Here is a 12,821-nt window from a genome sequence, read left to right as displayed (position 1 = left end):
ATCTTTGGGTCTCAGTTAAACATGCTCCTGAGGTATCAGTGACCAATTCTCCTTTCCTTTTCTTCTCCTCGGATCTGCCCGGTTCATCCTGACACCCTACCTCTGGATGGAGTTCTCTTCAATTAGAGACTCTCTGATGGTTCCACATCTTCAGCCTAAAGATCCATAAAGTAACTGAGCAACTCAAGAACCTGAGGATGGATTTGGACCGTAATTAATATCACCAGTCCACTACAATGGCTCAGGACCACAGGTCATGGGTTTCAGTTTTGAGTCTAGTTTCTTCTTCATGCCATCTCAAGGAGTTTCTGCCTCACCACACTCTCCAATGCGCTCGTTTATTAATGATGAACAATTATAAGGAACAAACTAATAGGCGCTAAAAGTACACATTGTTTTATACAACCTTATAATATATATTATAACCTTATCTCTGTAAAGCTGCTTGGAGACAATGTCCATTATAAAAGCGCTCTAGAAACTGAACTGAAATTATTTGGGTCTACCAGCACCTTCACCTAAGCGAAATGGTTTTGCAAAATATGGATAGCATAACATTCCTTCAGCACACCTGGCCAGCACTCTAAACACCTGGTCAAAGCGCTAGCAATCAGCCAGTCAACTTGAATGTACCTAGAAAGCTGAGGGAACCTGTTTTTCTACTGTGAATTCTCAAATCTTGGGCGTCGTACTGACCGTTCTCAGTCAGGCTTAGAAGACTTTGCTGAAATGTCAATATGGCAACGCTAAGCAATTCACAATTACGTAAATACATTTATAGCATTTAGCAGACGCCCTTATCTGGAGCAACTCACAATTATCTCATTTATACTGAACTGAACAGCTGAGGGTTAAGAGCCTTGCTCAATGGCCCAGCAGTGGCAGCTTAGCTAATGGGATTTGAACTGACGACCTACTGATCAGAAATCCACCATCTCAATCACCTCTTCCCCCTAGTAAATTTAACTGAAGAACGTCGTGACTCCTGACTGGACCTATTCCAGCTCTATGCTACTAGCATTATATTGAAGATACACGTCTGCTACATGTCAGAGCGGTGCTCTGCGATTTGCATCTCGTTACATTCCCAATGATACAATACACTAAGATACACGTGAAGCAGCTACCGATTTTTATTCAATTCAACACAATGCGATTCGATGCACTGAAAAAATAATACGATGCTCTGCAATTCCACATGGTGCAGATAGTTAATGTTTATTTCTTTGCTTCAGACAGACACCAAGTCATCAATTTACTTAAGAACCTTCTGGCATGCTTCAAACAACACATGGCCTATCACAAACACGTTCTTTTCCTGTTGTGTCTGCAGGAAGTTACAGCTCTACCTCTGCCATGTTAATCTGTATTCTATGCGACTCTGGACACGCCTCGGTCTCTGGTTAAGGGACGAGAAATCGATCTATATTTTAAAAACTGGTCACAAATGATTGGTCACTTTCTACATAATAAAAGTACAGCGCATCTACTAATAATTAGATGGAAATAAATCTGGTTTTTAGACGCAAATCTTTTAAAAACGACGCATCCAATGCCAAACTGTATTTAATCGATGCATCACATTGTTAACTTTTATGCCGATGTACCATCACTAGTTTCCTCTACTGACTCTGGTCTCCTGCTATAGGTGGAGGTCTGTACCAGTAATCTAAAGGTTGAAGAAAATTGACTAATCAGGAAAGTATTCTGCCTATTATTTAAAAGCAGTACCCTGAAGCCTTTATCAGGGATTATAGGAAATAAACTCAGAGCAAAAAACGGAAGAACTGGAGATCATTTTTCACAATGAAAACACGTGTGATTGCTCCACGGGTTTTATGCTGCTCTGTAACACAACACGTGTCTCCAAGCAAGAACGTGTTTGTTTTCACCCTCCCCAGCTGATAGATGCCATGTAATAGAGGAGTACGCTAGTGGGCAGGATTTGGCAAGATCAAATTGTGGTATAAGTAAAAAGCGAACAAAGAGTGCACTTGATGTGGTTTTAGGATGCCACTGATGCCACGCATTTATTAAATACTATTAATAACATCTACTACAGAGAAGTTGTGTATGATGTTACAATCAGGAATTAGATATTTGGCACTGAATTTCATCAATAGTGATTTATAGTGTACACTCATTGTCTATATATATATTTTTTGCAAAGGACAAAACATTTCCAGTCATATCTGGTTCTTCTGTAAGCTGTTACCACAACGTTGGAGGCTCAATGTTCCTGTGCACAAAGCCAGCTCCATGAAGATATGCTGTACATGGGTTGGAGTTGAAGATCCTGTAGAGATCTGACTTCAACCTGATTGAACGTAATGAATTTGGAATGCTGACTGCTTGGAGTGGAAGATCTCCGGCTATAGAGCGTTGACCCTCAACCATGTTCAACACATTTTGGATGAACTGGAAAACTAACTGCACCCCAGGCCTCCTCATCTCACCTACATCAGCACAACATCTTCCCAGAAGAATTGAGATTATTATAACAGCAAATGGGGACTCAATGTGAAAACCTATTCCAGACACTCTTCCTGTTATACCAGTGTCTACCGCAAATTTCTTTTTTCACTCTATTGCCATCAAGCTCTCGGATAAAAACAGTAGCCATATTTGCGAGAAGATCTACAACAAGAACTCTGTTTTATGAGAACTTAGAAGTTAGTGTATTGTGACCTTTAGTGACCTTTATGTCTTTGTCTTAATTTTTCATTTTTATTTTTCTAAGCAAATTACATGTCAGGAGACATTGTCTGAACAATAGTGGATCTAAATCAGAACCTTGTGGGACACCATATTTCATTTTTGTAGACCATGAAGAATTTCCCAGAAGTTGCGGCTCCGAATGCTAAAAAGGGCTTTAAGAAATTGTCGTCTTCTGTAACACACAAAGATTTTTCATGAAAACGATGAAAAAAAAAACGTCCCAGTCAAAAAGCAACCAAATAAAAAAGGGTTTCCAGAAGCTCTCCAGAAGAACCTCATGTCTATGTTCTCCCACACAAACACACCTTCATAGGCTCTTGTAGGAAAAGAAGCACATGTACAGCGCATGTACATGTACTCTGGCACACACACACACACACACACACACACGTACACACTCCCACCACCATGACACCTAATACACCCTAGTTTCCATGGTGATGTCTCGTATTTCTTTCACATTGTCTTCACTTTCTTTTGTCTCCTTTCAGTTTTAATTCTGGAAAACTGAAACAGCCACTACAATGGTTTATGAAGCATCGAAAACATGGCCGATTACCTACACGAAATATAGATCAAACCCACACACACACACACACACACACACACACACACACACACACACCAGAGTTCTTCTTTAGCCGCCGTTAAAGCGTCAGACATGTCTTCCCTAAGGTCCACTAACACCCAGGTTTTTAAATTCACACACACACACACACACACACACACACACACACACACACACACACAGAGTGTAAATCTAACAGAAGGAACCATGGGGAGATTATTAAAGCCATTGAACAACACATAACATCTCCTACACATTGTCTGCCTCTGAATAAAGTCTGATTTCAATCGGATTCCCGTCAATCTGATCCGAGCACTTTCCTGAACGGCTCTCATTATTATATTATATATTATATGATATGCTATATAGGGGTGTGGTTGCTCAGTGTTTAAGGCTCTGGGTTACTGATCAGAAGGTTGGCGGTTCAACCCCGGTATCGCCAAACTGCCACTCTCGGGGCCCTTGAGCAAGGCCCCTAACCCTCTGTGCTCAATGTGAGCTGTATCATGACTGACCCTGCACTCTGACCCTAGCTTCTGAACAAACTGGGATACACGAAGAAAAGAATTTCGCTGTTCTTTTAGTGTATATGTGACAAATAAAGCCTGAGCTTCTTCAAAGACTATTGGGACACCCACCGTTTTCAACAAACTGTTACCACAAAGTTGGAGCCACACATGTCTGAGATGTTCGTTCCAGCATGATGCCCCTGTGCACAAAGCCAGCTCCATGAAGATCTGCTTCACATGGGTTGGATTTGGAGGAAGATCTTCAATGACCTGCTTTTGAGATCTGACTATTAAACATGAATTAAAATGCTGACTGTGCAGAGGGGAAGATCTGCTTTACATGGGTTGGATTTGGTGGAAGATCACCTGCTATAGAGCTCCACCCCCTATTGAACATCATGATTTTTTCACGCTGACTGCACCCCAGGCCTCCTCACCTCACCTACATCAGTACCTAACTTTACTAACACTCTTGTGACTGAATTAATCTCCAGCAATCTTCACAAAATCTAGTGGTACACCAGAAGAGCGGAGGTTTTTTTATAACAGCAAATGGGGACTCCACGTGGAACGGGATGTTCAAAAAGTTAGAACTTTGAATAAAATGTATTAATATGATTATTTATTACTATTAAACACTCCATGAAGCACTTGCTACTTTCATCTCCTGACGGAAAACTATCAAACTTCCACGTGTTATATGTAGAGATCCTTTTTCATGTCTCGAATCTGTGCCTCTGAACCCTACAGCTTACAAACAGGAAGCGGTCTGGCCGAAACAAGCCCCGTAACAATCTATTAGCAACCCAGCGTAACACCTCCAGAGCCAAATCGATGCTCATCAATAAGCGCTCTGAGAGTGCGGCGATACCGAACCGACATCGTAATGAGCCGAGGACGTGCAGGATCGAGCTGACGCAGCAGGTCACACATAACAGACGCAAGCTCGTTATAGCACCGGAGGAGAGGAACCGAGCAGACCCTGAGATCTCGTTCCGAAACCCTCGCCATTAGTTATAATGGAGCATTGGAGTGATATAGAAGCGTTCGCTGTACAACCTTTATTTATTTTTCAATAGCACGATGGAGATGAAGATTGTTCCACGGCAGTTTTCCAGACGTAAATACATTTTAAGTTCATAAAAATATCTTTATAAGTTGGCAGAAAAACTTCTTGAAGAAACCTTGAGAGGAACCAGATTTAAAAAGGGAACCTCATCATCGTCTGGAAGACACCAGACGTCTGTTCATCATTAGATTTATCAGACATATCATCTATACCATATGGACAAAACTTTGTGAACATTGCTGTGTTTTATGAACATCCTATTCCACATGTAGCTTCTATTTACAGGGTAATGAGAACATTTTGGAGTTTTTGACTCCTTGGCGATAATAATAATGAATCTTCATTGGGTGAATCCCAGATGACGATGAGGTTCCCCTTTAAATCTGGTTCCTCTTAAGGTTTCTTCCTCACACCATCTCAGGAAGCTTTTCCCTGTCACTGTCACCACTGGAGATTTTCAAGATTATTTTATGAATTTAAATTACATCGTTGTAATGATTTATTATTATATAATTAATTATATATAAAAACTGAATCGAATTGATTTAAAAAAAGTGTCTCCTTCATACTTTCTACTCTTCACCCTGAATCCATGAGTGACACGGCGACTCTCGGTCCACTGATCACACGACGGTTTTATGAAGTAGATTCCTGACACACGACTCCATTCATTGCGACCGCAGTTAGTTTATGTTCACCAATAAAAACCGGCCCGCTGTAAAATGACGTGATTGACGGTTCATTACAAAAAGGCGGCTCTGATGAGCCTCATCCTGCATCGCATACGGTGGAAGACGGAAAGACGATGAATAATGAATTGCTTCTTGGTCGTGCTCTGGATGCTCCAGTGTCATCGAGGAAGGTTCCCAGGTGTCGTTTTGTTGACGAAACATGGCAGTTTTCCACCAAATAATTGCTGAAGCAACAAACCGATGTCAACACTGATCTTGAGTAATAAGTCTAATGATTTTTATCTTAGCAGGGACCAACTGTGTCTACAAGGATAGGAATATCTGAGACTTTTGATTTCAGTGAGAACTTGAGACCTCACAAAGTTTTAAATGTGGGCTTCATCAGGAATTCCATCTGTCACAGATTCAACAAGAGAGAAGATGTGATCAGACTCCCTCACCCCCACAGTTAAACATGGAAGTGAAAGCTTAATGATTTGGGGTTGTTTTGAAGCGGGGAATCTTCCGGAAAGTGAAAGAAATACTACACCAACATGGCTCCTATTCCACACTTTCAACACCATGTGAATTTGTCTGAGTGTGGCTCATTAGATCAGACTTCACCGTACAACAAGACGATGAGCCGAAGCGTACATCTGAGTTCTGTAAGTTTCTGTAAGAGCAGACAAACGTCTGGAGTGATATCTATCATGGAACGTCGTGCCCAGTCACCGCACTGAAATCCTACTGAACTGCTCTGGGATAAACTGGATCGTAAAATGAATCTCCAAGAACATCTTTACCAAGTTTTAGAAGATCCACAGCAAAGTATTTCAGCAGAATGTTTGAAGAAACGAACATTTTCACTGAAAATAAAGTGTACATTTATAGATTTGATTGGTCGAAGTCACTCTTCAGACCGTTAGTGATGGGAAGATCGGATCATCTTAGTGACTCTTTGAATCTCGTTAATCAAAATGAATGAATCTTCTTTTGAGTCATTTAGTTCTTTTATAAACAGATCCCACAAAATGTCTACATACACAAACCTTGACTATAGTTCCAATAATTTATGTGCGTATATATATATATATATATATATATATATATGGGATTATACATGATAAATGAACAAACGGCTCGGACTAGAAGCGTCAGAACGACTCATTTCGGTTTCCTGCACATAACCTACGAAGATGCTTTGCTCAAACACGTCCAGTAGAAAATGAATGAATCACTTTTTGAGGTGACTCGCTCTTCTGAGTCAGATTAAAGACTCGTTTGAAATGAACAAATCGTTCGTGAAACAGATTGTTTGTCCGTGCCAGACTACATAGCACAAGTGGTAGCTTTGACATCGCTGCGTTGCTATTTCAGGACATCAGTGAGCCTCCGTCAGACGGAAGGTTCTGGAGTTTCGTTACGGCCGAAATATGAATGTGCACTTAACTACTGCTCATTAGAATTAATCCATTATAACAAATCAGTGCATCTCTATCATCACCTTTACTGACATTTCTACACCCTATGCGTGTGTGTGTGTGTGTGTGTGTGTGTGTGTGTGTGCATTTGTCAGCCTGTGCTACCAGTAATGAATTCCAGCCGTCTCAGTCTATCAGCCTGAGTAAGTCAGGCAGGCCTCAGTGGGATTGCCTCTGGCTGTTGCCCAAACACTACTGCACATGACTCCACACACACACACACACCAAATGCACAACAAGGACAGTCCTCCTCACACGCACTCTCTATTGTCCTTCTGACTGTGGAATACAATGAGAGGATTTGCTTTTAAAAGCCAAACAGACTTTACTCATGCCAGTGTCTTGCAGCAGATGATGATTCTTACACAAACAGGAATTCCTGAACGCATACACGTTAAAAAAAGCATCACAACACACACACACACACACCCCATCGCACGTGGTTAACTGTCATCTCTAAGCCACTTCCTCTTAAAAACGAGTCCTGTTTATACACACCTGTTTAAGCGACCTGCTCGAAATCGATCTGAGATCCGAAGTGTTTCTGTTCTTTTCACAGTTACGCTCTGCTCCGTGTTCATACGCCTGAGGAATTTCGAGATCAACCAACACATTCCTGGAGTGACCGGTGACCACTTCTCTTCCTCCACCCTCTGTCTCTCAGTGCTTCCGTCATCTCTTTCTCACAGGTGGAGATTTAAACACGGCTGAACAAATAAGGACAGTGTTGTCAATCCACTCCATGTCCCTGGCTGTATCACACAATTCAGTGGGCACTTGGGGACACTTTATACAGCAACGGTGTGTGTGTGTGTGTGTGTGTGTGTGTGTGTGTGTGTGTGTGTGTGTGTGTGTGTGTGTGTGAGTCATGTATAATTCTTTAAGATAATATTCACATTTACAGCATTTGGCATAAACTTACATTTATCTCATTCATACAACTGAGCAGTTGAGGATCAATGAGGATCTGTAGGAGCTTGATCACCTCATGATCACCTTCTGATCAGAGATCCATCGAGATCAATTTCTCTGAGGAACATTGTGACACCTGGATGAACTTATTTCAGCAATATTTCATGTGCGTTAGGGGCCTTGATCAGGGGCCATTGCTGTTCAATGGGTTTCTCCTGGAGAGCTCTTTGGGAGGAACCATTTGACTGCAATTAAGCTGATTTGCTCCTTCTCACTTCTCCAAATAGAAGTTTTCTTCATTGGTTTACTTTTTCATTATTTAAAAGTTGAAAGTTGAAATAGATCTGAACCTTGACCATCAAACCATCTTCACCTCACCTATATCAACACCTGACCCAAACACACACAAACACACTCGTGTCTTAATAAATCCCACACAAATCTCCATAAAATCTTGAAGAACACCTTCCCACAAGAGTGGCGCTTATTATGACGGCAAATGTGGAACAGGATGTTCCAAAACCTTTTGCCTGTATCGTTTATGAAGCAAGGACTTTGCTCAGAAGAAATATTTCGCTCGTGGATCTTCATCCTGTATAGTGTATGGGTAGCTGGTGGTTGGTGTGCTTCTCCTCGCTTTGGTTCCTCAACCTTCTCACACATCTGCGTTTTTCTAGATTTTTATCCGCCATCATTATGCAGAAATGTATAAAGCAGCGATTTTAAGCCGAGCCACAATGAATCGTCAGCGTCTTCAATCTGACAGGAATATCTGGTCGGTCTGGTTGGCTTTGTGTGTGTGTGTGTGTGTGTGTGTGTGTGTGTGTGGGAGAGACAGACAAAACAGACAAAGAGAAAGACACAAGTAAACACAAGTATCACCAGGTAGAAAAGTGCAGTCAAATTCAATGTAGCAAATCCAGAGTCTACGCTCACAGCACAATCACTAGACAGTATGCGAGCAGGTGGAACAAAGCAAACACACCATTCAGAATTTTCAAATCTAAAAAACGTGTAGAAATGCAACCACTGCTCTTCTGGATGTTCATCTAGATTTCGTGGAGATTTGTGTGAGATTTATGAAGATTGGGATGGAGTCAGCATTTACATTTATTATGTTCTAAAGGGTTGAGTTGTATATCAGGAGATCTTTTACTCCAGGCCATGGAAAGCACATCTTAATGGAGCTGGCTCTGGAAACAGGTTTGGGTCTCCTAGGGAAATTTCATGACACCACATTCAAGGACGTCCTACACAATTACGTGTCTCAAAGTTTGTGCAGTTTGAAAAAGTCAGGTGTCCTGATACTTTTGGTCTGTTTTGTCCTTCATCAAGCTTTGCATTTGAATACAGATTGGAGAAAGAGAAGTTCCTGACTTTTGATTTTTGGAGAAGTTTATCGAGCAAATGGAGAAGGTAAATATAAAAGTTTAGTTCCAGCGATGTTAGGAAGCTGGTGTCAGACATGACACAGAGCGCCTGGAGCACAGAGGGTTAAGGGCCTTGATCAAGGGCCAAAGAGTGGCAACATGGCAACACTGGGGCTTGAACTCCCAACCTACTGATCAGTTACCCAGAATGTAAACACTGAGCTACAACGTCTCATAAATTGAGTAACTATATATAGGAAAACCATTAAACAACGAATTATCAAACCTCCTGTCTCCTCTCTTGACTCCTGTTTTGACTCATGTCCTGATTCCTGTCCTGACTCCTGTTTTGACTCCAATCCTGACTCCTGTTTTGACTCCAATACTGATTCCTGTTTCGACTCCTATACTGACTCCTGTTTTAACTCCTATATGATTCCTGCTTTGACTCCTATCCTGACTCCTGTCTTGACTCCAATCCTGACTCCTGTTTTGACTCCAATCCTGACTCCTGTTTTGACTCCTATCCTGACTCCTGTTTTGACTCCTATACTGATTTCTGTATTGACTCCTATCCTGACTCCTGTTTTGACTCCTATCCTGACTCCTGTTTTGACTCCTATACTGATTTCTGTATTGACTCCTATCCTGACTCCTGTTTTGACTCCAATCCTGACTCCTGTTTTGACTCCTATCCTGACTCCTGTTTTGACTCCTATACTGATTTCTGTATTGACTCCAATTGGAGTTGATCACCCTGTGCTCCTGGTTAATTGATTGATTGATTAATTGATTGAACAGGACACGGGTTACTTTAAAAGCCGTGAGATCGCGCACTGAGCCGGCAGTGGAAATGACTCACCGTTTCCACAGTGTCGGTCTGCCTGCTGCTGTTTAGATGTGCAATGAGCTCGTTTCATTTCCACGTCTGCTTTCTACATTAGCTGTCTGTCAGACTCTAACCTTCTGTCCGTCTGTCCGTCTCTACAGAACTTCCTACACGGGCCATAACGGTTCTAACGGGCACAAGCGCGCGCGAAGCGGGAGTGAGGGGGGGGTCGTCCTGTCTTCCAGTTTTTCTCTCTTTCTTCACTTCTCCTCTCTTGTGGTGGTGATGGTGTTGGTGATGGTGGGTGATGACGGTGGTGATGGTGATGACGGTGGTGATGGTGATGGTGGTGGTGGTGGTGGTGGTGATGGTGTTGATGATGGTGGTGGTGTTAATGGTGATGGTGGTGATGGTGGTGGTGTTAATGGTGATGGTGGTGGTGGTGTTGGTGATGGTGGGTGATGATGGTGGTGATGGTGGTGGTGAAGGTGGTGGTGATGGTGTTAGTGATGGTGATAATAGTGTTGGTGATGATAGTGTTGGTGATGGTGGTGATGGTGTTGGTGATGGTGGGTGATGATGGTGGTGATGGTGGTGGTGATGGTGGTGATGGTGTTAGTGATGGTGATGATAGTGTTGGTGATGGTGGTGATGGTGGTGGTGGTTGGGGGGGGGTTAATAAAAAAAAAAATCGCCTCTGTCCGCCCCGCAATTCCATGGAAAGAGCGTGAAGGATGCGCGTCAAATGTATCGTTTGCGACAAAGGGTCCTACCTAACCCTAACAAAACACACACACACACACACGCGCGCGCGCGCGCAAAGCTGTCTCGATGCCTCGCGCTTTCCGATCACAGTGCACGCTTTCTCCAGATCTTGGTTCAAGAACATGTCAGAATATCTCATGACCGCGGCCGGTACCCAGAAATGGATAAAAAAAAAACAAGCAAAAAACCCCAAAAAATTATTGTGGACGCGCGTAAAATAAATAAATAAAAGGGCCATGGGTGAGAAGGTCCTACCTGGCTGAAACATACTTTGGAAATAGAAGATGACCAGGATGAAAGATCCCAAACATGTGGCGAGGACCATCCGGCAAATCCTGCTCATCCTCATCAGGTCGAACAGCATCTGCTTCATGGCTCGGCGGAGAGAACAGACGGGGGGACACGGGGACAGACCGCGCACAGAGACAGGGACCACCAGCACCAGCGTGCTGCCTGTGTGTGTGTGTGTGTGTGTGTGTGTCTGAGTCGCGATCTGATGCTGATGCTGCTGCTCGCTCGCTGCTCACTGTGGGGTTGCCAGATTGCAACCGGTTCCATGCAACAGATCCACCTCCTTATAAGTGACGTAGGCATGATGCCCATATATGGACATCCGGCTTCATTCGATCGCCAGAACAATGTAAATTTATTTAGACATAAACTGTGACTTTTCCTCCATAAAACTTCATTCACGACAGAACATCTCACTTAAATAGTATTAATAACTACAGAACAACGTGTATATAAAAATAAAAATAAAATAATGTATAGATTTTTTTTTGTGTTTTATGGAGCATCGTTAACATAACAATTACAAACTATTAAAGAAATAATGACAATGAAAGTTTCCTTATAATAAATTTGCACTAAAATATTTGCCAAGAATAAAAAATCACTGAGCAATGTACTGAATCTGTGGGGTTATGATTAGAAGTGTGTCCTGATTTTTGTCTTAAGCAAAAAAAAACACAAAAAAAAAAAGAACAGCACAATATTTTCACACAAACACAATTTCAGACCAGATGTTTTCTTAATATAATGTAAAAGTGTAACAATGAGATAATGGATAGGAATTATTGCTGTGAATTGCGTACATGTACAACGTTTCATATCCATGCATTATATTATATTATATAGAGGATAAGATGTTGGATTTTGTTGCACCATGGGAAATATCTCAAATATATTCAAAATCTTAAGTATAGAACTGATGTATCATTCAACCAGATTTATTTCAATCTAAAATCTACAAGGAACATCCTCTGTAAGGATTTGATCAGGATTCGGGACGTAGGATTTTGCATTTCCTCTGCTCATTTCTCACCTCACACCTTGTTATTGCACTAATGGACTGTTTACACAAAACTTTGTTTATTTGCACACTGCTCTCTTTGTATTGCTGCTCACCATTAACTTATTACCATTGTATATATATACCTGTTTTCTGTTTATAGTTATAGCAATATATTATGTTCACCGTTTACCTCCTCTGTAAATCTCTTCTTCTCTGTAAAATTCTATTTAACTTATGTAAATCATGCAAAAACTATATATCCTGCACTGCTGTTATTGCACTCTGGTTAGACCCAAACTGCATTTCGTTGCCTTGTACTTGTACATGTGTAATGACAATAAAGTTGAATCGAATCGAATCGAATCTAATAGAGGTGATCGTTTTTTCCCCCCTGGTCATGTTACATCTATTTGATAATAGACTCGAACGCTGCTTACATATTTTTAGTAGAATCTCAGCAATCCATTTTTACTTCAACGTGTACTAACAGCAGTGGTGTGCCGTGTATTTCACACCTGCCTGGAACTGCCTGTTTTTTTGTGCAAAACACAAAAGTATGAATGATTCATTCAAAACTGTTTTGAAAAGTTCGTCTAGTAAATGCACTTGTAATTGAATCTGCAACCAAGTCAGTT

General features: G+C 41.6%; 1 protein-coding gene across 2 annotated transcripts in view; it reads right to left on the bottom strand.

Annotated features, from left to right (window-relative positions):
• Positions 1-11,412, bottom strand: part of chst11 (carbohydrate (chondroitin 4) sulfotransferase 11) — a 55,369-nt gene extending 43,957 nt beyond the window's left edge. Inside the window, exon 1 of one of the 2 annotated variants that reach the window (XM_046874176.1) lies at positions 11,148-11,412. In XM_046874176.1, coding sequence (XP_046730132.1) covers positions 11,148-11,265 — 118 coding nt within the window. In that variant the 5' untranslated portion in view covers positions 11,266-11,412. The remainder of the gene's footprint in view (positions 1-11,147) is intronic. The other variant, XM_046874177.1, reaches the window with a different exon arrangement.
• Between the last annotated feature and the right edge of the window lie 1,409 nt (positions 11,413-12,821).

Source organism: Silurus meridionalis, chromosome 18 (assembly GCF_014805685.1).
Source record: "Silurus meridionalis isolate SWU-2019-XX chromosome 18, ASM1480568v1, whole genome shotgun sequence".
In the NCBI taxonomy this organism is placed as follows: domain Eukaryota; kingdom Metazoa; phylum Chordata; class Actinopteri; order Siluriformes; family Siluridae; genus Silurus; species Silurus meridionalis.
This window is presented reverse-complemented; position numbering and strand designations above follow the sequence as displayed.